The sequence below is a fragment of the Nyctibius grandis genome, chromosome 27 (assembly GCF_013368605.1).
Source record: "Nyctibius grandis isolate bNycGra1 chromosome 27, bNycGra1.pri, whole genome shotgun sequence".
In the NCBI taxonomy this organism is placed as follows: Eukaryota; Metazoa; Chordata; class Aves; order Nyctibiiformes; family Nyctibiidae; genus Nyctibius; species Nyctibius grandis.
In genome coordinates, this window is record NC_090684.1 from 1,172,017 (window position 1) to 1,193,134 (window position 21,118).

At 47.9% G+C, this 21,118-nt stretch overlaps 1 protein-coding gene across 1 annotated transcript; it reads right to left on the bottom strand.

Moving 5' to 3' along the window:
- Window positions 1-660: 660 nt before the first annotated feature.
- CAMK1G (calcium/calmodulin dependent protein kinase IG) lies at window positions 661-11,067 on the bottom strand. Its single transcript, XM_068419481.1, has 12 exons — window positions 10,976-11,067; window positions 8,713-8,841; window positions 8,121-8,195; window positions 7,206-7,344; window positions 6,940-7,063; window positions 6,293-6,368; window positions 5,620-5,732; window positions 4,490-4,568; window positions 3,977-4,064; window positions 2,778-3,208; window positions 2,123-2,253; window positions 661-1,098 (listed from the first exon to the last, which is right to left on the bottom strand). Exons 1-11 carry the CDS (start codon window positions 11,065-11,067, stop codon window positions 2,160-2,162), a joined length of 1,440 nt encoding a protein of 479 aa, XP_068275582.1. The 3' UTR covers window positions 661-1,098; window positions 2,123-2,159.
- Between the last annotated feature and the right edge of the window lie 10,051 nt (window positions 11,068-21,118).

The window sequence follows — 21,118 nt, forward strand, 5'->3', positions numbered from 1 at the left end:
TTTCCAGAGGGGTTTATAAACCAAGACATTATTTCTTTTTCTCGTTTTAGCCAATTCAAGCTCTTTTAGCTGAGTTTCACTGTTCCAATTAAAACCTTCATGTGGGGCCTTTTATAACTTTTTATCTATGCTGCAGTTAATCCTTAGGACTCGCCATGGCTTCAGTACTTCCCTCCTAGACCTTTCTTCAAAGAACCAGATCACAGAAATGGAGAATTTTATCTCCATCGTATCTATATATCATACCTATATTTATACAAGTAAGAGAAGTGCGATCTCACAGTCAAAGTTGAAGTCAAATGTCTGGTCTGACTTTCTGCCACAATCTGCTTATTTCCATGCAATGCTTTGCCAGAAAAATACCAGAGGGAGCAGGTCTGCAGATGCACGGGGAATGCTTTAGAAGGGGCTTAATAGACCGTTTCCACATCAAATTTCTATGAATAACCAACAGGCACTTTACAAAACAAAACTCAGCTTTATTAAGCAAGTATTTATTGTGCAGTTACAGACTTTGAAGCAGGGAATTTACACCTTGCTGTGATTGTTATCAGATAAATGGAGGTTGCTAGCAGGTTGTCTCTCCGTTTGTAGCTGAGGTGAGAACCGTGCAGCCTGGGCAGCTGGATGATGCTGAACCTCAGAGTGCCGAAGCCTGGGACTAAAATCCAAGGAGTTGGACAGGATGCAGGTTGTAAAAATAACTGAGCTGCCACTGAGTAAAACTCTGCATGGCTTTGGTTTATAGGATTCACGTTGTGCAGTGCACTTGTTACGCACTGGTCAACTAAACAGTACACAGAAAACAAAAGCTTACAGCATTGAGCGATGTCGTATGGACAATATACACTGAATGTGCTAGCAGTAGCCTCGGACTTTCCTTTGCTGAAGTGCTTTCTCCCAGCTTTAACGATCCAGAAACACCCCAAGGTCACTGCATGGATGGATTCCTGGGACTAACGTGCCGCTCGTCACCAGTGGGTCGCTGCTCTCTGAGACGCTGCTGCCTGCTCCTGGCGGGACACAGCCTCCTTTCTTGCTTGCACTGCTCATGTCTGGCTTTGAAGTGCAGAAAAGAGTAAAACAGCCCTTCTGTTTCTGCAAGAGAGAGAATTTCAATTGAGGATTGAACTTTGTTTCACTAGACTGCTACCTTCAGAATGTGCTCTGTTAATAAGCAGCAGCATGGGCATTAGGAGCAGCTTAGATCCCTTTGTGTGCCTTGTTTATAAAGGGTTACTGCATGACTGATCATTGGAATGGACCTTTTTGGAGCCTACAGTAGATCTTACTTGCATTTGTCTCTTGTATTAATCCTTTATACATTACAGTTCTGTTCATATAAGCTCATCAATAGAGAGTGCCATAAAAGATGATAGGTTGTAGCTCACTCTATGTAGCTTTTGTGGAGAACTGTGCTAGCATGTGCTCACCTTTGAGGAACATCCTTTATTGCAGGATCCAATAGCAATACTCCTCACTGCTCATATATAATGTGCAAATGATAACAATTTAGCTAGTCCAGAATTAATCCAAGCCATGGTCAAACAGGATGAAACTTTCATGATTGCACTCTGCTCACCTACAAAATGAACATCTCCATGCTCTGCTCTCCGGTAACAAAGCAACTGGGACTGACCTGCCTGGACCGAATCTGGGACAGGGAATGGCCCTTCAGGCTGCAGAGATGTCCTGTCTACGCTTGGCCGTGGACCAGCAGCCTGGTGTCAGCCCTTTGCTCATGGTCACAGCTGAGAGCCAGCTGAAAAGCCCTAATCCCAGCTGATGAAGCTGTTTGGTTCCAGTGTGATTCCCAGTGTGCAGCTTTGAATAATTGTAGAGTTTGATATGACAGGTCCGTGCTTGGCTTCCTTTCACATGCTCCTTGGGCAACCCTGTTGTAATTGTAAAAGTTGGATTCAGAGTCACTGGACTGGCCTTAACAGAAGCTGAAAGATGATTTCTTTGAACGATGGTTTAGTTAAGGCTTCTTCTGTTGCAAAAAAACTGTGAGTCAATTTATTTCACGTACAATCACTTTGCTATTTGTGCCCTTCTGTTTTTTTGATGCCATAATGGGATTAATTAAAAGCAGCTAGTGATTGGATTGTGGAGCACTTACCGCTGGCAATGTGGGGAGCCTGGTGGCTGCCTCCTCATCACATGATCAAACAAACTCCAGTTGGCCCAGTGCCACAGTGAGAAGAGTGTTTACCGGTTTTCATTGGAACAAGAACTTCTGATTTGAAATGACTGGTTGGAAATGGAAGAATCAGAAGAGAAAGAAGAAAAAGCAGAAATAGCAATATTTAGGATCATTCTGCAGGTGAATTGAAGTTGTGTTTTTAATACAAAGAACATGAGCTGCTGAGAGCAGAGCTGGGTGCGAGTCAACCCTGCAGCAAAGGCAGGGGCCAGTCACTCTTTGCCAGCTGAGTAATTGGCATCAGCAGCTTTAACCAGAGGCAATGGCAGTGCTGGGAAAGCAAATGTGCTCGAGCCAGTGGAGTGTGGCAGGTGAGCACTGCTGCCTCAGCTCGCTGCGAGCTTTGCCACGCAGCCTGGGCACTGTGCCTCACCTGATGCTCCTACAAGCATGGAAGCCACTTGGCTGGGCACCACTATCCAGCCAGGCAAAACATTTGCTTCTGTCCTTATTCCTCCCTTCTTTCTACCTCCACCTGGGGCTGGCAACTTAAGTGCCAGGCAACTCCTTCCAGAGATGGTTACTCCCATATACTTTGTTAGAAATTATGGCTCATGGCTTGGATACCTACTGGGATTTTGCAGATTTTTTAAGCAGCACCGTCTCGGAGTAGAAGGATAGCTTTGTTTTCTCATGCCCTAAGCAGGCTGGACTGCAGCCACAAGAAGTTCTGGTTGGTGAGTTCTGGTTACCCGGCAGGACTGGGCTGTTGCCCACGGGCAGCGATCCGTTCTCCGAGTGGCTCTGTGGCTTTCCTTCCCTCGTTCCTGTGTCTTGCTCCAGCTGCGTGGGAGGAGGGTTTGGGCAGCCCTGCGCAGGGGCCAGCGGGAGGGACGTGCCCTCGTCTTCGTTTGGTGTTGCTGGCTGGGTGGCCACCGTGGCTGTGTTGGGTGTGGACTCCTCTGAGGCTTGCGTGACAGGGAGGGTGCTCTCAGCCGCTGCGTGACCGTTCATGTGGAGCTTCTTCATGTGGTGCACCACGGCCGCGGCGTTGAAGGCTCGCTGGGGAAGGAGACAAAAACCCCACGGTGAGCACCTGGTGATGCCAGGCTGGGTGGGTGCTGCGGGACGCACGGACCGTCACCCCTAGGCGATGACGGCGAGCGCAGGGCGGGCAGCGCTGTGCTGGTTAGCACCGACTGTTTGCACAGCGTTTGGGAAGTGGGACCTGCTCCTTCCTGGCATAAACACCGCGGTTTCCATTGAGTGCAAACTGCGGATGCTATTAAAGATTACAGCCACTTCTGCGTGAGGAAATCAGGGAACAGCTGTAAATTACCCCGCAGTGTGAAACGGAGACTAGAGCTGAATTTTGAATGTAAGCATTTAAAATGCTATCATACACGTGGTTCCCATGGCATTCCTCTCTCCACCTCAATTCTTACTAAAACTCTTGATATCAATGAAGTACCAATTTATCTTCAAGGCTGAAAGGAGGAAAAGCTGGATTAAGCTCCCAAAAAGATCTGCTGATGGAGCACCAATTTCACTCCCTCAGTCTAAAGGCAATAACCCTTTCCTCCCCCTGTGCTTCCTTGGCGAGGCCACTCTAGCGCAATGTTTGTGGTAGATCTACCAGTGTGCATTGCAGCAGGGAATACTGGTCCAAATATACTGTAAGCAGTAACTGCATACGATTTTCAGGCAGCCCTTGGAGGATCTCAGCTTTGGGTGCTTACCCACGCAGCTGAAGCCTTGCTTATTGCTAGATGGCAGCAACTGGCATTTGTTAGTGAAATGGCTCCAGGCCCCCACCAGCAAACGACTTACCCTCCATTTGCTCTTTGCAAAGTTTTTCTGAATCTGAGCGCTGACAGATGGGTATATGTCACGGTGAAGGGCTGTATTTCCATTAATCCTGCAGATGGGGAGAGAAGAAAATGGGCTCGTAGGCAGATGGCATTTGTAAGGCATGCCACATTCTGGAGGCAGCTAACTGCTTTGTACGTTCAATCAGCAATAATTAAACCCAAAGGAAAAACAGCAACAAAATGTAACACAAACACACACTTCAAAGCTTGGAAAAGCTCAGGATGGGATTTCTTCTTTGCCTCTGTTTATGGAGGCAAATATGCACAAATTGCATCTTTAATTATTCATAATTTTCTTTCTTTGTGCACAGAAAAGAAACACCCAGGGCCATGCGGAGGCAGACGGTAACGTTAATAACAGGGGCTGGGGAGACACCCCTGTTCTCAGCTCCCACCGAGCACGTGGAGCGAGACGCGGAGGCCGGTAAATCCCCGTGGCCACCAGCTGCTGCCGGGGCCCCGGCGCTCTCACCATGGGTGCCGCAGGGCTTCTTCACAGGTAAACCTCTTGGTCGGGTTTTTCTCCAGTAAATGTCTGATGAAATCCTTGGCTGTTCGGGAGGGGAGGAGAAGCAGAGAGAAAAGGTTATTTTCTCCTTGTTCCGAGATATGATCCTAATAGGACATGGCAAACGCTAGTGGGTGAACACTGCAAAGGTCAGCCCCGAGAAGGAGGCGTTCGTACCGCTTCATTACTCCGTTCAAGGGAGATGTTTGCAGTGAAGGGCTCCACGTGAAAACGTGTTAACTGGGGATGTACCAAACATCACGCTTAGATTATGTGAATTTGAGTTGAGTTATTCGGCTAAAAAATAACTAAAAAACATCAGAAAGTGAAAACTGAGCAGATTTAGAAGGTGCCCTAAAGAGCACTTACAGCCCTCCCATTATTTTTTTTTTAATTTTTGCAGGGAGGATTGTGGTGTTTGTTATTAAGTCCTAACAAACCTCCTGCTAGTTTTGTTTGTGTGTATAAAAGATTGATGTTCAAAATATGTTGCTAAGATGCTGGCTTCAGTAAACTCTGTGCAGGCGAGCTCCACAAGCCGGTTAGTCTGGTGGAAGGGTGCAGTGGTGGCTGACACGGCTCGCAGTGTTGCTGTAAGGAAATGTGACCTGATGGGAAGAAAAGCAAAGGGGAAAAGAAAAAAGAAAAAAAAACCAACCCAAAAAACCCCAAACCAACAAAACAGAAAAACAAGGTGAAAAACCCCTGGAGTTCCCCTGTTTCCAAGGGAAACCTAAGCCCTCTCTGAGCTCACTAATCGTTGGTGGAAATAAGAGTTACGCTAAGAGAGGCTTCAGCCAAGGATGCTGCGTTACAGGCAGGGTGCAAAGTACCCCAAGCTCCGCCAGTGCAGCTCGGCTCTGGCACCCTCACCCCTGCTACTGCGGTGCTGGGAGCAACCAGCTCCCACGTCTGGGGCTTTGCTGCTGTGTCAGTGACTCAGTTCAAGGCTTCACCCTTCCCCGTCCCTGCCAAGGCAAGCGAGGGGCATTTGGGGGGGGCGGGGGCACAGGGGGGCTCGGCTGGTGCAGGCTCGTGCCCGCGGGTCGCAGGGCTCTGGGTGGCAGCTTGTGGGAGGGAGCGCGGTGCTTTACCTGACTCAGAGATATCGTCCCAAAACGGAGACTCAAACTCATAGGTGCCTTCCTTAATCTTTTCAAACAGTTTGGATTCGGTCTCTTCGTAGAAGGGAGGATACCCGCACAGCCTGGAAGAGAGCAGAAAGCCAGCGGTCCTTCAGCACCGCCGTCCACGGCTGCACAGGCTCCTCCGCAGGGCTGGGCACGTGTGGGCAATGCAAGTGGGTGAGTAACAGAGGGGGCTGCTCTATCTATCCATCTGTCCCTCACATCTAAGTGTATCAGTAAAGCTGCAGAAAAGAGTTAAAAACTTAACTGCAGCCTTGAAAGGACAAAGCCACAGCTGGTACAGAGCTGCGTGGTGTGGGAGGAAATGAAACAAAGAGTACTGAGGGAGACTGAATGGTATTTGTAGGCAACTGAAAGGAAACAAAGCATAGGATGAGGCACATAATAGAGAAAATATGATTCCTTTCATCTCTGCTCTAGTACTTGATTCCTACATCCCTTTCATTTCTATGGTTCAGTGAATATGTGCAAAAGAAGAATACACCGCTGCTGTATTCCCACAGCAAAATGGGAGGCTTGGCATCGCCTCTGCACTGCCGCTCTGCAGAGGTGTGTGAAGCGAGGGACGAGCTGGGAAACTCAGGGAAAAATAAGTGGGATGTTGTTTGCTCTTACTCACAGGATATAGGTGATGACTCCGATGGACCAGCAGTCTACAGCTTTGCTGTACGGTTTCTGGGCGAGGACTTCGGGGGCTGCAGAACAGCAAAACCAGGTGAAAATTCTAAGCAATAATAAATTACCCAATACTGGGAAAAGCAGTATTTTCTTGTACGCTTGGCCTCTGAGGTGCCAGTGCAGAGAATCAGCCAGCAACAGCCCCTTTACCAGTTAGGTTGGTCTGTGCTTTTTGTATCTATTTTATGCCATTGAATAGGAAGAACCACTGACACTTGCTGCCTCTATCCCGAGGTTTTAACCAGTAAGCTGTGCATCAAGCCAGTGCAGCCTGGCAGACACTAAACAAAATCCCATCGTGTTAAAATTATTTTTGTAGTTTTTCAATAAATACATGACTAATGCTGAAATGTATTGCTCTTAAAATGACCCTTTTCCTTGTACTTTTAAAGATCGTGGGATTTTGCAGTCTCTACACTCATTTGTAATCCGGTCTTCATGTGGTCCACGCAGTGCATCTGTGAGTAGCATGCTGTTGTTAACATAATTATGTACTTTTTTTCTTTCTGCTAGGCAATGTACGGGATGTGCACAACCTTTTTTCCAGACACTCCTCCAGCACAAGCCCATTCCTGACCCTTGGCTTACCAACATATCCTGGAGTCCCACAGGCAGTGGACATGATGCCGTTCTGCTCCATTTTAGACAAGCCGAAGTCCGTGATCATGATTTTGGAGTTCTCTTCGGGTGTAAGGTAAAGAAGGTTTTCAGGCTGTGAACACAGAGTGTTCAGAGGTTGAAATTTGTGGTGGAAAAATGGAAAGAAACAACCAAAAGTCCTGGGGCAGAGCAGGTGAAGCCTGCAGTGGCGCCACCTCCCCGAGGCAGGGCTCTTGCTGAGGGACAGGTCTCACCTTCAAGTCACGGTGAACTATCCCGTTTTCGTGGAGGTACTTCACTGCTGTCAGGACCTGGTGGATCACCCCACTTGCATCGTTCTCGGTGTAAACGCCTCGTTCCAAAATTCGGTCAAATAGCTCTCCCCCAGATACCCTGTGGAAACGGCAGTTCAGAAAGAAAAAGACTGTAAAGAAAATTAAAGCAAGGTAATCTTGCTTTCATGTTCGGCAAGGTAACTTTCTGGTCCTTTTACAACCCCACCTACAGCAGAACCATTCCTTGGGCAGCAGTTTTTGTGAGGCTGAGAGGCCGATGGACACTCTCAAGTGCAATTTCAGGGTGTCAGTCAGCATTACCAGTAAACCTAGGGAATTTGGGTAAGGTTACAGGGCAACTCCCGGCAGGTCTGAGCCGCAGGCATCCAGCACCACGGGCAGGACTGGCTCCAGGCCCTGCTGCACAAGCAGGTCTGTGTTTTTGTGTGATTGCTTCCTTTAGCTACATTTGCAAGTTAGCAGGAGCAGCCGGGTGCTCAGAGCTGATGCCCACAGCGAGCTGCTGTCTCTGCAGCTGACGTGTTGCCCATTTTCATTTCTAGAAACCCTGCGTGGCACAGCTTTAATTAGAAATACTTCTGTCTCTGCCCTGCTAAACTGTGATGAATTAATTTGCATAAATAGATCCTAATCTTGGTTTAAAAACTTGATGCTAAAATAAGCACGGGCCAAGACAGCAAGAGGACTGTCCGGGTTAGTTCAAACCTTGTGGCTCTCGCCTCGTTAGTGAGAGGTGTTTGAGTGGCCCGTGTGTGTGCGGCTTCTACACGTGAGGGGCTCCGGTGTGCGGGCGCTGAAATACAGCGCATCACCCTGGTCCTGCCACTCTTCTTCCTCTGTGGCCCACAAAGAAATGGCTCTGCTGATACTTACAGCTGCATGACCAGGTAGAAGTGGGTTGCGCTCTCGTAAATATCTTCTAAAGACACAATGTTTTCGTGCTTTATTCTGCAAAGATAAATGCGGGTCAGAAACAAACCTGGCAAGGACAAAGTGGCTTTTCAAGTGGAAAACCCAACAGTCGTCTTGCTTTAACCACCAGTGAAAGTTCCCTGGGCTCTTTTGTGGCTCATCTCCCTCGCCCTGCGTGGCAGAGGATCGTTGACTGCAAACTCCCTTCGGGGCACCAGGCACCAACAGCGGAGGACCAGGCTCTTCATTTCTAAGCAGCTGCCTGCTCTGCATCAGGTGTTACTTGGGCTGCAAAAGCGTTAACTCTGGTTCTCCTTTCCCTGAGTACTGCTCTGCTTCAGCTATTTCCTTCCACAGTTCTGGGGCAGTATGGCTGTTGGCGTTACAAACCCAGCAGGGGAATGAGAGAAGAAACTTTATTAATTTACTAATTCACAGTAATATTTGTATATTCTTTAAAAAGAAATACTTATTTCTTTATATTATTCTTACTATAGAGCCACACGTCTTGGGAAAGAAAGTTTGTTCTGCTTTACAATGTATATATACTCACTTTCTCAACACTGCTATTTCATTCTCCAAGCAGCTGTCCCTTAGGAGAGGAGACTTCTTGATGCATTTCAGAGCAAAGAGCTTGCCAGTGCTTCTTTGCTTCACTAGGAAAACTTCTGAAAAGGCACCTCTGCAGAGAGAAGTTGTGTTTCAGTAAATGCTGCTGCTGTGAACTCTAAGGGGATGCTGATTGTAAAGCTAGAACTTTAGCCCCCGAGGGGCTGTCTCGATAACCACCTTGCTGATGGGGCAGTCTGTGGCTCGGGGGCTTGTTGGGGTTAACACCCAATCCCCCCCCGTGGAAAGATCAGCAGCCTCCACGCTAACGGGGCCAAATTCCTGCTTAATACAAATCGTGTCTCCTCAAAGCCCCCATCGTCTTAAAGTTGTCCTTCACTTTCCCTGCTCAGCATCGCCCTGAGGACCGAGACAGCCAAACAGCACTAAGGAGAACCTAATTGTGTCACAGTTTGGGTCTATCAATCAATGTTCTGTATGCCTGAAGTGTGAAACAACTGGAGAACCTCAGTTAATGTCTTCATTCAGCATCTAACGTGTCTTCCTCTCTGCAGACACTGTGATACCTGCGTACCCTTAGTCACAAAGTGACAATGAGTGTCTTGTACCTTCCCAATAAGGGTTTAGCCCAGTGCGGCGATGAGCAGGTATTTTATAACATGCCTAAAGCTCACAATCCTGTTAAGGGTTTGTCTTATGCAGCTGAACACGTCTCGGGATAGTGACAGTGCATACTTTGCCAGGTCAGTCCTCAATAATCCTCATCAAATGAGCAACAGATTAATTGATGGCAGTTACATGGGACTTGCCCCTGAGTCTGCAAAGCCCTGCAGGGAGCTGGAGGGCAGAGCGAGGAAGGTGAGCGCAGTGGAAGCACCTTCTTGGCTGGGATGCTATTGCAGCAAACCCAATAAACAAGGGCAGAAGGGATGCATTTTAAAACAACAACAACAAAACCCAAACAAAAATCCCCATAGATTTTTGGGAAGGCATCCCAACAGGTGGATTACAATCTTTGTTTCTCTCAGTAAAGGGTATGCAATGGTCTTCTCTTGTCCAGCCCAAAAAGCAGTTGCTGTTGGGACCTTTTCCTCGTTTCACACATTTTCTCCTTTTATCCATTTGAGCTCTGAAGGCTGTTTCATGGAAAGGCCTTTCAAGCTCCTGAGAGCTCTCAGGGAACAGGCAGGGATGTCCTCACTAAGGTCCCTAATCCAAGAGTTGTGGGTGCTGGGGGAAGGTGAGAGTAAGTTTCCGGGTAGTTTTAGGTCCCAGATCTTCATTTATACTCTTTGGCTCGCTGAAGCAGTGCGTGTGGGAAAAAATCCCAATTTGTAACACTAAATTTTCCTATTAACGAAACAGTAGGAAATGAACAACCTACAAATCAGATGCTGGGGCATCTGTTCTATATATCTGTCCCAAACAGTTTATAATAATTATGTCCCTTATTAAAAAATGATGAATCAACAAGTTGGCTAGGAGAGAACAAAGCTGCTTCTAACCTCATTCCTTTAGAGAAAGATGCTGGATAATTTAACTAATTTCTGAGGCTGACCAGGAACATGATAATTTAAAATGTCGCCCAGCTCTGGAGTAGCTGTTTTTTGGGAGCTTTGCCGTGGGTTTTAAAGTCGCAGAAAATTTGGCTGTGACAGAACTCGCTGGTGGAGGTAATTCAATTCCTCCTCCACCCCTTTGGAAATGTTTTCTTGTCTCATTCGCATGAATAGGCAAATTAAGCTGTTAACTCATGGAGAAGTATCATACAACTTGAACATCCTTGTTCTTGTTTCATCCCTCAACTGAGTCAGGGTTTATGAGCTAAATATATGACTTATTATTATAATACCTCTCCCAGAGCCATCCCTTGACCTTGCTTGACCTTGCAGCAGCAGCAGACCAGTGTGCTCAGTGGGAAAAGAGCAAAAACTTAACTCAGCTGCCGTGTAGGCTTAGAGGGAAAGGAGGAAAGGGCAGAGCTGACCTGGAGCCATGGCCCGGGGCTGAGTGGGAAGGGGCTGCTTTGGTGCCGCTTGGCAAGCGCAAGCCGTGGGTCAGAGCACCAGCAGAGACCATGCAGCAGCGATGGAGCGCCCGCCTCTCACCTCCAGATCGCTGCCTGACTCAGGAGGGGATGTTTTCCTGTGACATTGGCCAGTGCCAGGACGGGAGTCGCTGCCCTGGGCTGGGAAGCCGGTATCTAGAGGTGGCTCTGGGTGGAGAGGAGGAGCTGTGGTACTTACGATCCCAGGGCCTCCATGAAAATGAACGTTTTTCGGATGTTGTTTGTCTGTTTCTTCCAGCAGCTGCTGTCCTCCTCTTCCTTGCGACCCATCTCCTCCAGAGTGGAAGCAGGGAACACTGTGAGGAAGAGGAGGAGGAGAGAGGTGACTGATGTGGCAGGTGCTCGTGTGAAGAACAGGACTGCCCAGGAGCTAGCTGGATTCAGGGTGCCGTGACTGGCGTTTACTTGGTCAGAGGAGTCAGACTTTTCAGGTATGTGAAATTTTGTGCTGCTTTTGCTACTCACAAATGCTCGTGCTGACCATGTCCCTGCCACTATGTCCCGCTTCAGCCATCAGTGCAGTGTAATACCAGATCAGCTGGGTAGGAGCTGGTGACCATATGGTGATACTCTCTTGTCAGTATACTCATTTAGCGCCTGTTGGCAATTACAAATGTTTATATTGTGCTTCCTATTTAGTAGTTAAAAAAGCCCTGCTGAAGGGTTGCTAATTTTAACTAAAGCATCCATGACTTAATGGATTAAAAGTTAGGTACAACTAGTGATGGAGACGGATTATAGTTGAGCTGCTTTATCGCTCAAATAATAAATAGTTTTAAGAGCTTGTGACTGCAGGGAGGGGAATTGAGAGAAAACATTTTGTTGATCTGTCTCGTACAGTTTGCACTGCTGTCGTCTTTAATTTTTGTTACTTGACAGATTGCTTTAGCTCTGAGTCATAACCTTCCCATCGCCTTTTTCTCGCGGGGCTGCGATGCCTCGGTGCCGGTGGGTGGGAGGCCGCTGACGTGGCGAAGGGGTGCCCAGCTTTCCGTGCCCTGCCCTGATGGCATAACTCTGGGCTGCAGACGTGGAGCAAGGGGTCCCGCCTGCAGCCCCCCGCCCGGTGTGCTGGGGATGGCGAAGGCAGCGCGCAGAAAACGCAGCTTTCTGGAGCCGCCCCTGCTCTGCGGGGCGGTGGCTGAGCGCGTTACCGGCGTTGGAGGATGCAACTGCGGGAAATCTGGTCTGTGGGTAAACGCAGCCACGGGACTCCGGGCTGATCCGTGCCTCTGAAACACGTGCTGCTGCGCACGGGCGGCTTGACCTTGGTCAGGTCCCTGTCCCCCAGCTCCCCATCGCTAAGCTCTTTAGAGCACAGGCTGGACAGCACCGCTGTAATACGGAGAGTAACGCTGTCAGCCTGGGGGGAGCTCACCGGAGCGGGGGGGAATTAGAGCTTGCACAAGGTCTGGGAGGCGTGAAATGTTATACAAACACCTAAGCACTCTTAATGAGATGAGGTCTAATGTTACAGAACTGGATGTACCCTAGAAGGTGAAAAGGAAGCCCTGAGACTAGAAAAAAATATAAAAAACCATGGCTTGTCCACACTATCGGCACTTAAAATATCCCTGGGCAGCAGGGGCTTGGGTGCTGACAGCAGCGCCCTTGACGTGGAGCATCCCCTTGGCACGCGGAGCATTGCACTTCTCGAGAGCAGGAACGGCTGCCCCAAAGCCTGTGAGACACAGCCGAGCCTTTGAAAGACAAAGCACAAACTTTTGTGTAAAAATAAGTGTTTGGAAAAGGCAGAAATATTAAAGCAGAGAAAAAGCTGAAAGATCTTGTTGCGTGACAGACAGCTCAGATATTGAATTCCTCCTGAACCTAGTTTATCTCCTTAATTAGCGCAGTTTCAGGGGTTTGAGCTCCTTGACACGATTTTTTAAAGGTTAATTTAACATTATTGAAAACAAAATTGACTCAATTGTAAACAGTTGAAGGCTTCAGTCCATAAAATCACCAAAGGCCAGCGTGCGCTTGACCTTTATTTACCTTCTGGATTCTGATGCATGTGTAACTCCTAGAAACACAACTCCTTATAAAACCCAGCCACATCTTGCTGTTTAGAATCAGTGAAGATCAAAAGTTCTTCACAAAAATGCTGATCGATTAGTAGAAACCTTTCTGCCAGTATTTTGAGCCCCAAAATGAGATTTTCTTTTGCAGTCACCTGTCCATCCCAAACCTGCACAGATCTGGAATGTCACAAAAAGAGAGTTTGCAGCAGAGACATTCAACTGCGGGTGGAAGGTGAGTTTTATCCACTTTATACAAATACCAAATGCATGATGCCAGTGTGATGTCGAATGACGGGTAAAATTCAGATGACCTCTCTGTTTCTTTCCCAGCCTACTCTCAAACAAAGAATATGAAATAAAAACCAGAAGTAGGTCAGCCTGGCCTCAGGGACAAACAGTATTTCAGCCTCCGTTCCTGCGCAGCCCCCGCGCTGAAGCACAGCCCAGTGGGCACAAGCTCTTTGGGGGCAGCCCCAGAGCAGCGCGGTGCAGGAGTCCCTCCTGGGGAGGCTGGACCATGGCACAGGCACCAGGGCAGAGGTGGCCGTGTCCCCCCGGGCGGGAGGTGACAGCGGAGCCGTGTACGCTCACTTCTGTGCATTTGGCCCATTCGAGCACGAGTGTCAGATTTGCCCAACGTTTGCTCGTTTAAGCTGGGCTCCCTGAGCATTCTCATGTTTAATTCCTTACGAATTCATCAAGTTTCTTTTTAAAATGGATTTTGCTTCTAAAGGAAGGTATATTGTGTTTTCTTTAGTCTCCTGTGAATCATCTGTTCATCTTACAGTTCCTCCTTCTGTCACTCTGTGTACGGCATTTGGCTTTGCTGGTATCTGGAGGGAAGGCTGGATGAATATCTCTCACTCCCTACACGTGTATTTGATTTCCTGCTTTCTCAGTTCTTCTGTGCCATCACGAGCAAGTCATTTCCTGCCTCCCCTCGCCTTTCTGCGAGGAAGGGGAGTAAGTGCTGCTATTCTGAGAGCAAAATAGTGAAATATTTGAGTTGCCTGAAATGTAAAGCTGCATATGTGCTCGGGTGATGAAATACTTGCCCACCTTCCCCCTTCCTCACTCTGGATCACGTTATTCTCAGTACTTTTTCCTCTTTTGGTACATGGGCAAGTATTTGCGAAGGGGCTGGTGCAGGACGCAGACACCTCTCGGTCCAGCCGGGGTTATGGGACCTGCGACTTTCCTGGTGCAGGCTCTGGGAACTTGTCTGTGCTTTGTCTTTCAACCTGGGTAAGCCACTTGTTGCACTTCGCAGCAGTTTGCGAGAATGCAACGTTCGATAGATTTGTTGTCTGGTTTTTGCTGTTTATTCAGTGTCCTGACCTTGCTCAGTGCTAGTACACAGCATCTGGGTAAGCAGGGTTTAATGGACCTGCTCGCTGAGTTGAAGCAGCTTTCCTTTCCACAGGAATAGAGAACATCATAACAGAAGTTGGGCAAATAGGCTTTGAGCTCGGACTGGCAGGTTTTCCTGCCATACGATGTGTCCGTCTGCGCAGCTCCGTGACACTCCTGACACACTTTCAGATCCCTCCTGACACCCCATTCACGTGTGCACCATCCCCTGCCTGGGTGGGCACGTTTTCCAGCCACAGCAGAGGGATGCATGGCTGGAGAATGGGGTAGGGTACACCAATACGCACTTGAAAAATGCGTTATTTTAAACACCTCATCTAGAGTCGGGTCTGTGGTCGCCCTTTGCCCATTCACCTTTTGACAGTGCAAGAACAGTAGTGAGTTAAGATTGTATAATAAAATGGAAATGCTCATTAATTAATGTAGGTAAAGACCTTTGGAGATTAAAATGAAGTACATAACATTGCTTTAATTCGTTTAGCTCCCTCTCTCCCATCGTAACAAATCAAGCAATATGCAGGACTTCAATCTGACGAGTACACGCTGACAGTAGTAAGTAGTTTCAATATTAATGTCTAACCTTTGGGCTCTCCTACAGACTAAGTCAATAAACGTGACTGCAGCTATACTCTGATCCAGCAAAGGACACATCATTGCTTAGAATGTAATGAGTGTTATTATGACCTTGCTTAAATATTTCCTGAAGAAATTTGTTCCGCTTTCATATCTCACAGTAACAAATCCATCTGCAGACAGACCCTCTGCTTCTGAATGGATGTACTGCATTAGCAAAATTATTGTAAGACATGATTAATAGTCTTGTGACAAAGTTACATGTGGAGGGGGGAGATACACGCTGCTTTCATGATTTTGCCTTTAGAATTAGAAAGAAGTTTACGGAAAACAAGGAGAATACAAAGTCAAAGGGCTTTGCTTTAAAAAATACACCAAAACAAGCAATTGGCATGTGAATGAATGAACTGCCAGGACAGCCTCTGTGTTCAGGGACAAAAGAACCAGAAAATGAAAACATGAGCTCGCCATTGAAAACAAATCCACATTAAACATCTTGTATTCATCCCACTGCTCCATCGATTCAAAGGCAGTGTGTTAACTTAGTCCTTGATGAACACTTGCAAAATCACATATTTCATTGCAAATATTTCAGATTCCTTAAAATACTTTTGAAGTAAAATGTCAGAAGGCAGCTCTCTATGAAATTGCTAGATATAATGAGTGCTGTAGGACACTAGACTAACAGTCTGTGCAGAGAGGTCCTCCAGTATTTTCCTGTTACCAGATAAAATTCATTTAAAAAAAACCAAAACAGGTTAGCCAGAATCCCACCTGCTTCACTGCACAGAATGGGCAGGAAAAGCAAATGGCTCTTAAGGAAATAATATTTTGCTTACCCAAGTCAGCACAAAGCAACTCCTGTCTGCAGCTCCTCGTCTCGGCTCCCACGGTCTGCGGGGATTAGAGCCTGCCTGGGCGCTCACCGGCAGCGGGGAGGAGGAGATGGCTCCGCCGTGATGGTAACCAGGCAGCGCTTCACGGGAGTAAATCGCCACGAGCAGGAGCTGCCCGTGGGCGTGCGTGTGCGTGCGCGTCGCTGTCAATAACGGCGGCGGTACCTGGGGGCGCGGGCACGGGAACCCCGCGCTCCGCCGGCAGGAATCGACGCCGCGGCTCTGCTGCTGGGGGAAGCGGGGCACGGCGTGCAGCAGCCGCTCCTCGCCAGGACCCAGTTCGGTATGGAACTATTCCTGCGTGGAATGCAAATATAATTTGCCTTAATCACACAAATGAGTTCTCGGTATTAAAAAAAATGCCCCATTTTCTTTTGCCTGATGTTGGGAGTTCTGCAGGGCTACACGGCGCGGAGCGGGACTGGACCAGGACAGCGCTTCCCACCGGGGTGCTCCGGCACCCCAGCCCGCTCGTCTCCAGCACTGGGAGGGAGATGCTCGCCACCATTTTTAGATGGCACAAAACCATGGAGAAAAATCATTACAGCAGAGATTAATTTCCATCACCAGAGTTTTGGACTATTTTAAACCATACAATGGCTCTGTTTTGACTTTCAAAACCTCTGCGTGTGTGCCTTCCCAAGAAGCACAGCACATATGAATGTAGGAAATATTAATAATTCTTTGAATCTTTTCTATAGTGTAGGATTTTTAGAGATGGCAATAACAGCTTTACTGACTGTACTCTCAGTTGATTTACACTGCCATCTAGAATAACGCATGAAAAAGGTACCCATCGTTGCAAAGTTTAGTTTTATATCAGGAATAAATCAACCCTGAGGCAATACTACAAAATCACATTATTTTTCTTTAGTATTTTTTTCTTCAGCAGCTTAGTTCCAAGGCGGAGGCTGTTTGATATTCTTCATTTCTTTGTTGGCCGGACTCCATCACAGTGAACTCCATAGAGTTGGGGATTTTGGTCAGGATTTCTGGATGTGGATTTGAACGCTAAGGGTTTTTTTAGTGCTAGGTTTTGGTGGAATTTGCATTGATCTGATCTTGAAGTGAAGGACAGCCTGGACCAGGGAGGGCATTTTAAGATAGATTCAGTTGAAAGGACCTCCGTACGCGCAGCAGAGCCCAGTGCCCCCCAAAGCGCTGGTGAGGTGGCCGGTGGACGTGTGTGAGAGGGGCAGAGGAGGAAGGCAGTCACGCTCTTTCTGTAAGACTTATAACACCTTTACAGCAAGTGCTACAAGAGCAGCGTGACTGCAGCAGGGCGATGCTGGGAACAGCCGCCAGTTCGGAGTAGGAAGAAACTTGCCTGAAAAAACAGAAAGCAGAGCAGGGCTCTTCAGTAAGCGAGAGCAGCAACGTTCCCCCATCGTCAGTGTTGGAGTTTGGCCTTCAGAAACACAGTGAGAAAAACACCAACAGTGGGAGCGAGAGGGAGAGGTTCCCTTGTGTGCTTGGCTGTGGAAAGAATCAGCCGAGATGGTGACTCTCGACCTTGCCTGACAGAAATCTAGGACAACAGGCAATTCAGTGCAGGGACTCTTGCTGAGCTCTCACCGGGCTCGAGTTAAAATAGCAGTTATGAACCAAAGACAGTCAGAGCAAGCAACAATCTAGTTTTTAACGGCATGAATCAGAAGTGAGGAGGTGTGATGGAAACCAACAGCACAATGTGCAAATTCCCCCCGTTTGCAGAGGAGTTTGAAAGGCGCCGTTGGCCCCGTCCCTGCGGGGCCGGTACCAACGTGCGAAGGAGATTTTAAAGAAAATCATGTCAGATCACTGATCCTGGTCCTGGGTGTTGTTCATCAGACCTTTGCCTTGGAAATGAATAAAACGGTGGGGCTTAGCTCAGGTATCCGCTGGTGAGAAGGGACATGGAACACTTCTGTGAGCTTTTGCAAAGAAGTGAGAAAAAATTATCTCCTGGATATCATCAGTGAGAGGGCAAAGAGGGCAGCAGGGCCATCACTGCGGAGGTGAGTGCACAGGGGGTTTCAAGCAGAGAAGTTTTGAGACGTGACACCCTGAATGTGAATATAAACTGGGAAAGCAAACACAAAGAGCCGGTGGTGTTAATCTTGGGGTTTTCCAGGAGCTTGACTCATGGACCGTAATTCCTTGGGCCTGGCAGCACCAGAGGTGCTGGACCCGCTCCGGGGGTGACAGCCTCGTCGCTGCCTTCGCTCAGCTGCAGCATCCCGGGAGCTCCCCGGCTGGTGCCAGCAGAGAGCACTGCAGCACAGCCCAGCGCCGGGCCTGCGAGAAAAATACAGAAATAGGGACTTTTATAAGCAACGCAGCTGGGATTCTGAGCGGGGGTCGGGGGAAGGTGTTATTCTAGGTGAGCTCCTTGAAGTAATGTGCAATTCAATAATGTTTTCCTCTCAAGTGGAATCTGTAAGCGTTATTTGCTTTCCTTTGTTGCCTTACAACAGACACTGAGTGTAAAGAAGGAGGTTCCTTTATTTATAGTGTGATTGGGAATGAGTTGATGTGGAAGTAGATGCCGCTGCTTGGAATCTGTGCTCTCTCTGTTGGAAAGAGTTGCTCTTTTGTACTGGCTTTATTTTTATAACTGAAGTGGTTAAATTGGTAACTGCGTTATCCAAAGAACTTAGCGCAGGTTTTGCACATTCTTCTTAACCTGGCAATTATGGTCCTGGGAGCTAAGTGGTAACCATTAATTTTAAAATGCTAAAGAATCATGCAATTATCTCCTGATAGGCATGTGCTGTCAATTAAGCTGTACAGTGGTATATTTACTCTGCATCTTGATTATCTCCCCCTAAATAATTCTATCCAGCACGTCTCTCGTTTCCATTATTTTCATAGAAAACTGCCTTTCAGGGACAAGTCCTGACCCGCTATACAAACGACCATCCCAAAATTTACAACCACCCTGTGACCTAAAGATAAAACATTGTGGGTTTGGGTTTGAACCTGAGTTTCTTCAACTGAAGAACGGCTACTTTTGAACCACGTTTAGTCTGCATGGCACGAGGACAGGCCACGTGAGGTACACGTGATCGTGCACCCAGATGCTCGGCCATCCTGCTTGGCGGCTTTCAGCCTCGCGTTCCCTGTCTGCACAGTTCCTGCCATATAGTGCATTTCCCATGTTAATAGTTCATACTCAGAGTAGGCTAATAGGAAGTAGCAGCCAATTAGGAACCTAAAAGGGCCTTTCGTTAGCTTTTTGAAAAATTAAGTACTAATTATGTAGGTTTGAATAGATGTTTACTCGAGGGGTTAATTATGCATCCATAAAAAGCAAAACTTAATTTTGTGCATCTGAGGAGGAGAGGCTCAGGAAATCACAGTGACTGCTGGCTGGTGATGCGTGTGAAGCCTTGAGGAGTTCACCCCTTCCCACCACGGCCGTGACCGCTCGTCTCTTTGAAGAGCTGCAGAGGGAGCGACTGTCTCTCGCTGCAAAGATGGAGATAACCAATGCAAAGCGCAGACGAGGACAGCCCGGGTCCGTGTCTCGGTTTATTTCCCATGCTCTTCCCACAGAAGTGCTGAGGATGCATCGAGGGCTGGTCCCGTGGCCGCCTCGCCTGGTGATCTGGGCTCCCTCCCTGCTGCTGCTCCTTGACCTTGGGCTCGCTCTGGTGATCGCCCCGGGCGCTTCGGCTGGGGACCGGGGCCGTGGTATCACAGGAGAAACATCATGAAGTTTGGAGAGCGCTTTAAAGCATCAGAAAGAAAATGGGCATTTGTAATAACACAAAAGCAGCCAGGATATCAGTTTATCCAGAGTTTGCAGGTGGCTCCATCTACCTGCCAAATACCCCTCTCAAGGCAGAGGAACTTCAGTGAAAATACTGACAAACACACTGGCGGGACATCAGTGTATAGGAAGTTGTTAGTAAAATCATTTTTCATGCCTGTCTCTAGATTACCTTTCGCTCCCTGGTGCGGTATGATGTTATTTTAGATATTTTTTTACAAGTCATGTCTTCAGCACAATTGCGATATAGACTGATTTACACATTTCCTGGGCTCGCTATCGCTGCTGCTCTGGTGCTTCACAGCAGGTTTTAAAGAACTTTGGACCGGGCTATGGACCGAAAGGAACCATCATCCACGGGGGAGATGGAGTGAGCACGCAGCTCGGTGAGGCAGAGCCGCGGGACACGAGGGCTAATTTTTGCAGGAGCAGGAGTGTTTGTTTTGCTTTTTGAGTGATGACAAGTGAGCAAACAAGATCTGAATTTCACATCTGTTCCAAAGACTTCTCTTACTCTCTAAGTAGCCAAAACATATCAGGAGTTGGTAAGACAACATGTCTGATGGATTTATGCTTTTTTTTCATCAGCTTGCTGAAAAGTGGAAGCTAGATGACAAAACATTTCATAAGCAGTCACAGAGTCCATCTCTCGGCATGTGGGAGTACTGATAAAACCCGGCTTTGCCTGAAATCGCAAACTGCACTTTAGTACCCTTGGTTGGAGCTCTGTAACATTGTCCTCATGTTTCCCACGAGACCTGGCTGACCATCAGCACTTGGAAGGGTTTGCTTTACTCACCTGCATATAAGATGACCAGAGATATGGTTTAGTGTAATTTCCCGAGGTGCTGTTACTCGTAAGGGGCCATTACCCTGGTTGGTGATGTTTGAGAAATTTTTATCTGCCTGGATCCTGCTAGATGTAATTATTCAGAATATCTGTTTTCTGACCATTTGGAAATAGCTGTGGGATGGCTGCTGGCAGCTAACGTGTCTGCTATGACACAGGGAATATATCCAGACCTAGTTAAATAATCTTTTCTCTGTTCTGTTCAAAGAGTTGGTCGGTATCCTTACGGGTAAACAGCCTGCCTTCCAGGTATTCTGTCATCTTTAGACACACCATGCAGTTTGTTATAGCAGCACTAAATCAAAACCACTTCTTGTCAGAAGGAACCTTCCCACCTCTTTCCTATGAAGCTTGACAGTCTACACGGCAGATAATGGTTTCCTGCTCAGGTGACCTGCCGCTCTGTCTCAGCTAAGTGGGTAATCGAGACGGTGACAGAGTCTCTTCCCGTCCCCCCCTGCCTCAGAAGTAAAAGTTTTCTAAGCACGTTAGAGAATAAGGCTAGAACAGCTGGGTAAAGACATGGATAAATTACTTAAATATGTGCTGAATGTCCCTGGGATTTTGCATGCCAGGAAGGAAAACGGCAGAAGGTGGTGAGGGAATAGAGCCGACGTGCCCGGGGAGCTGCTAGCTGTCGGCAGACGGATGGGCGCAGCCCCCGTTTGCAGCCTTTATTTAGCTAAACCCTTTTCACGGTTGTTTCGGGCAGGGGCGGTTTCCAAACTCGCAGTCTTTGCTCCCCACACCACCGCAGAAGCACAGTGCCTGCAGCGGGGACGTTCCTGCTCTGGCACCCCACGGGTCCCCTCGTCCCGCGTGGGCACACATGTGTGGACAGGGTGGACTGCAC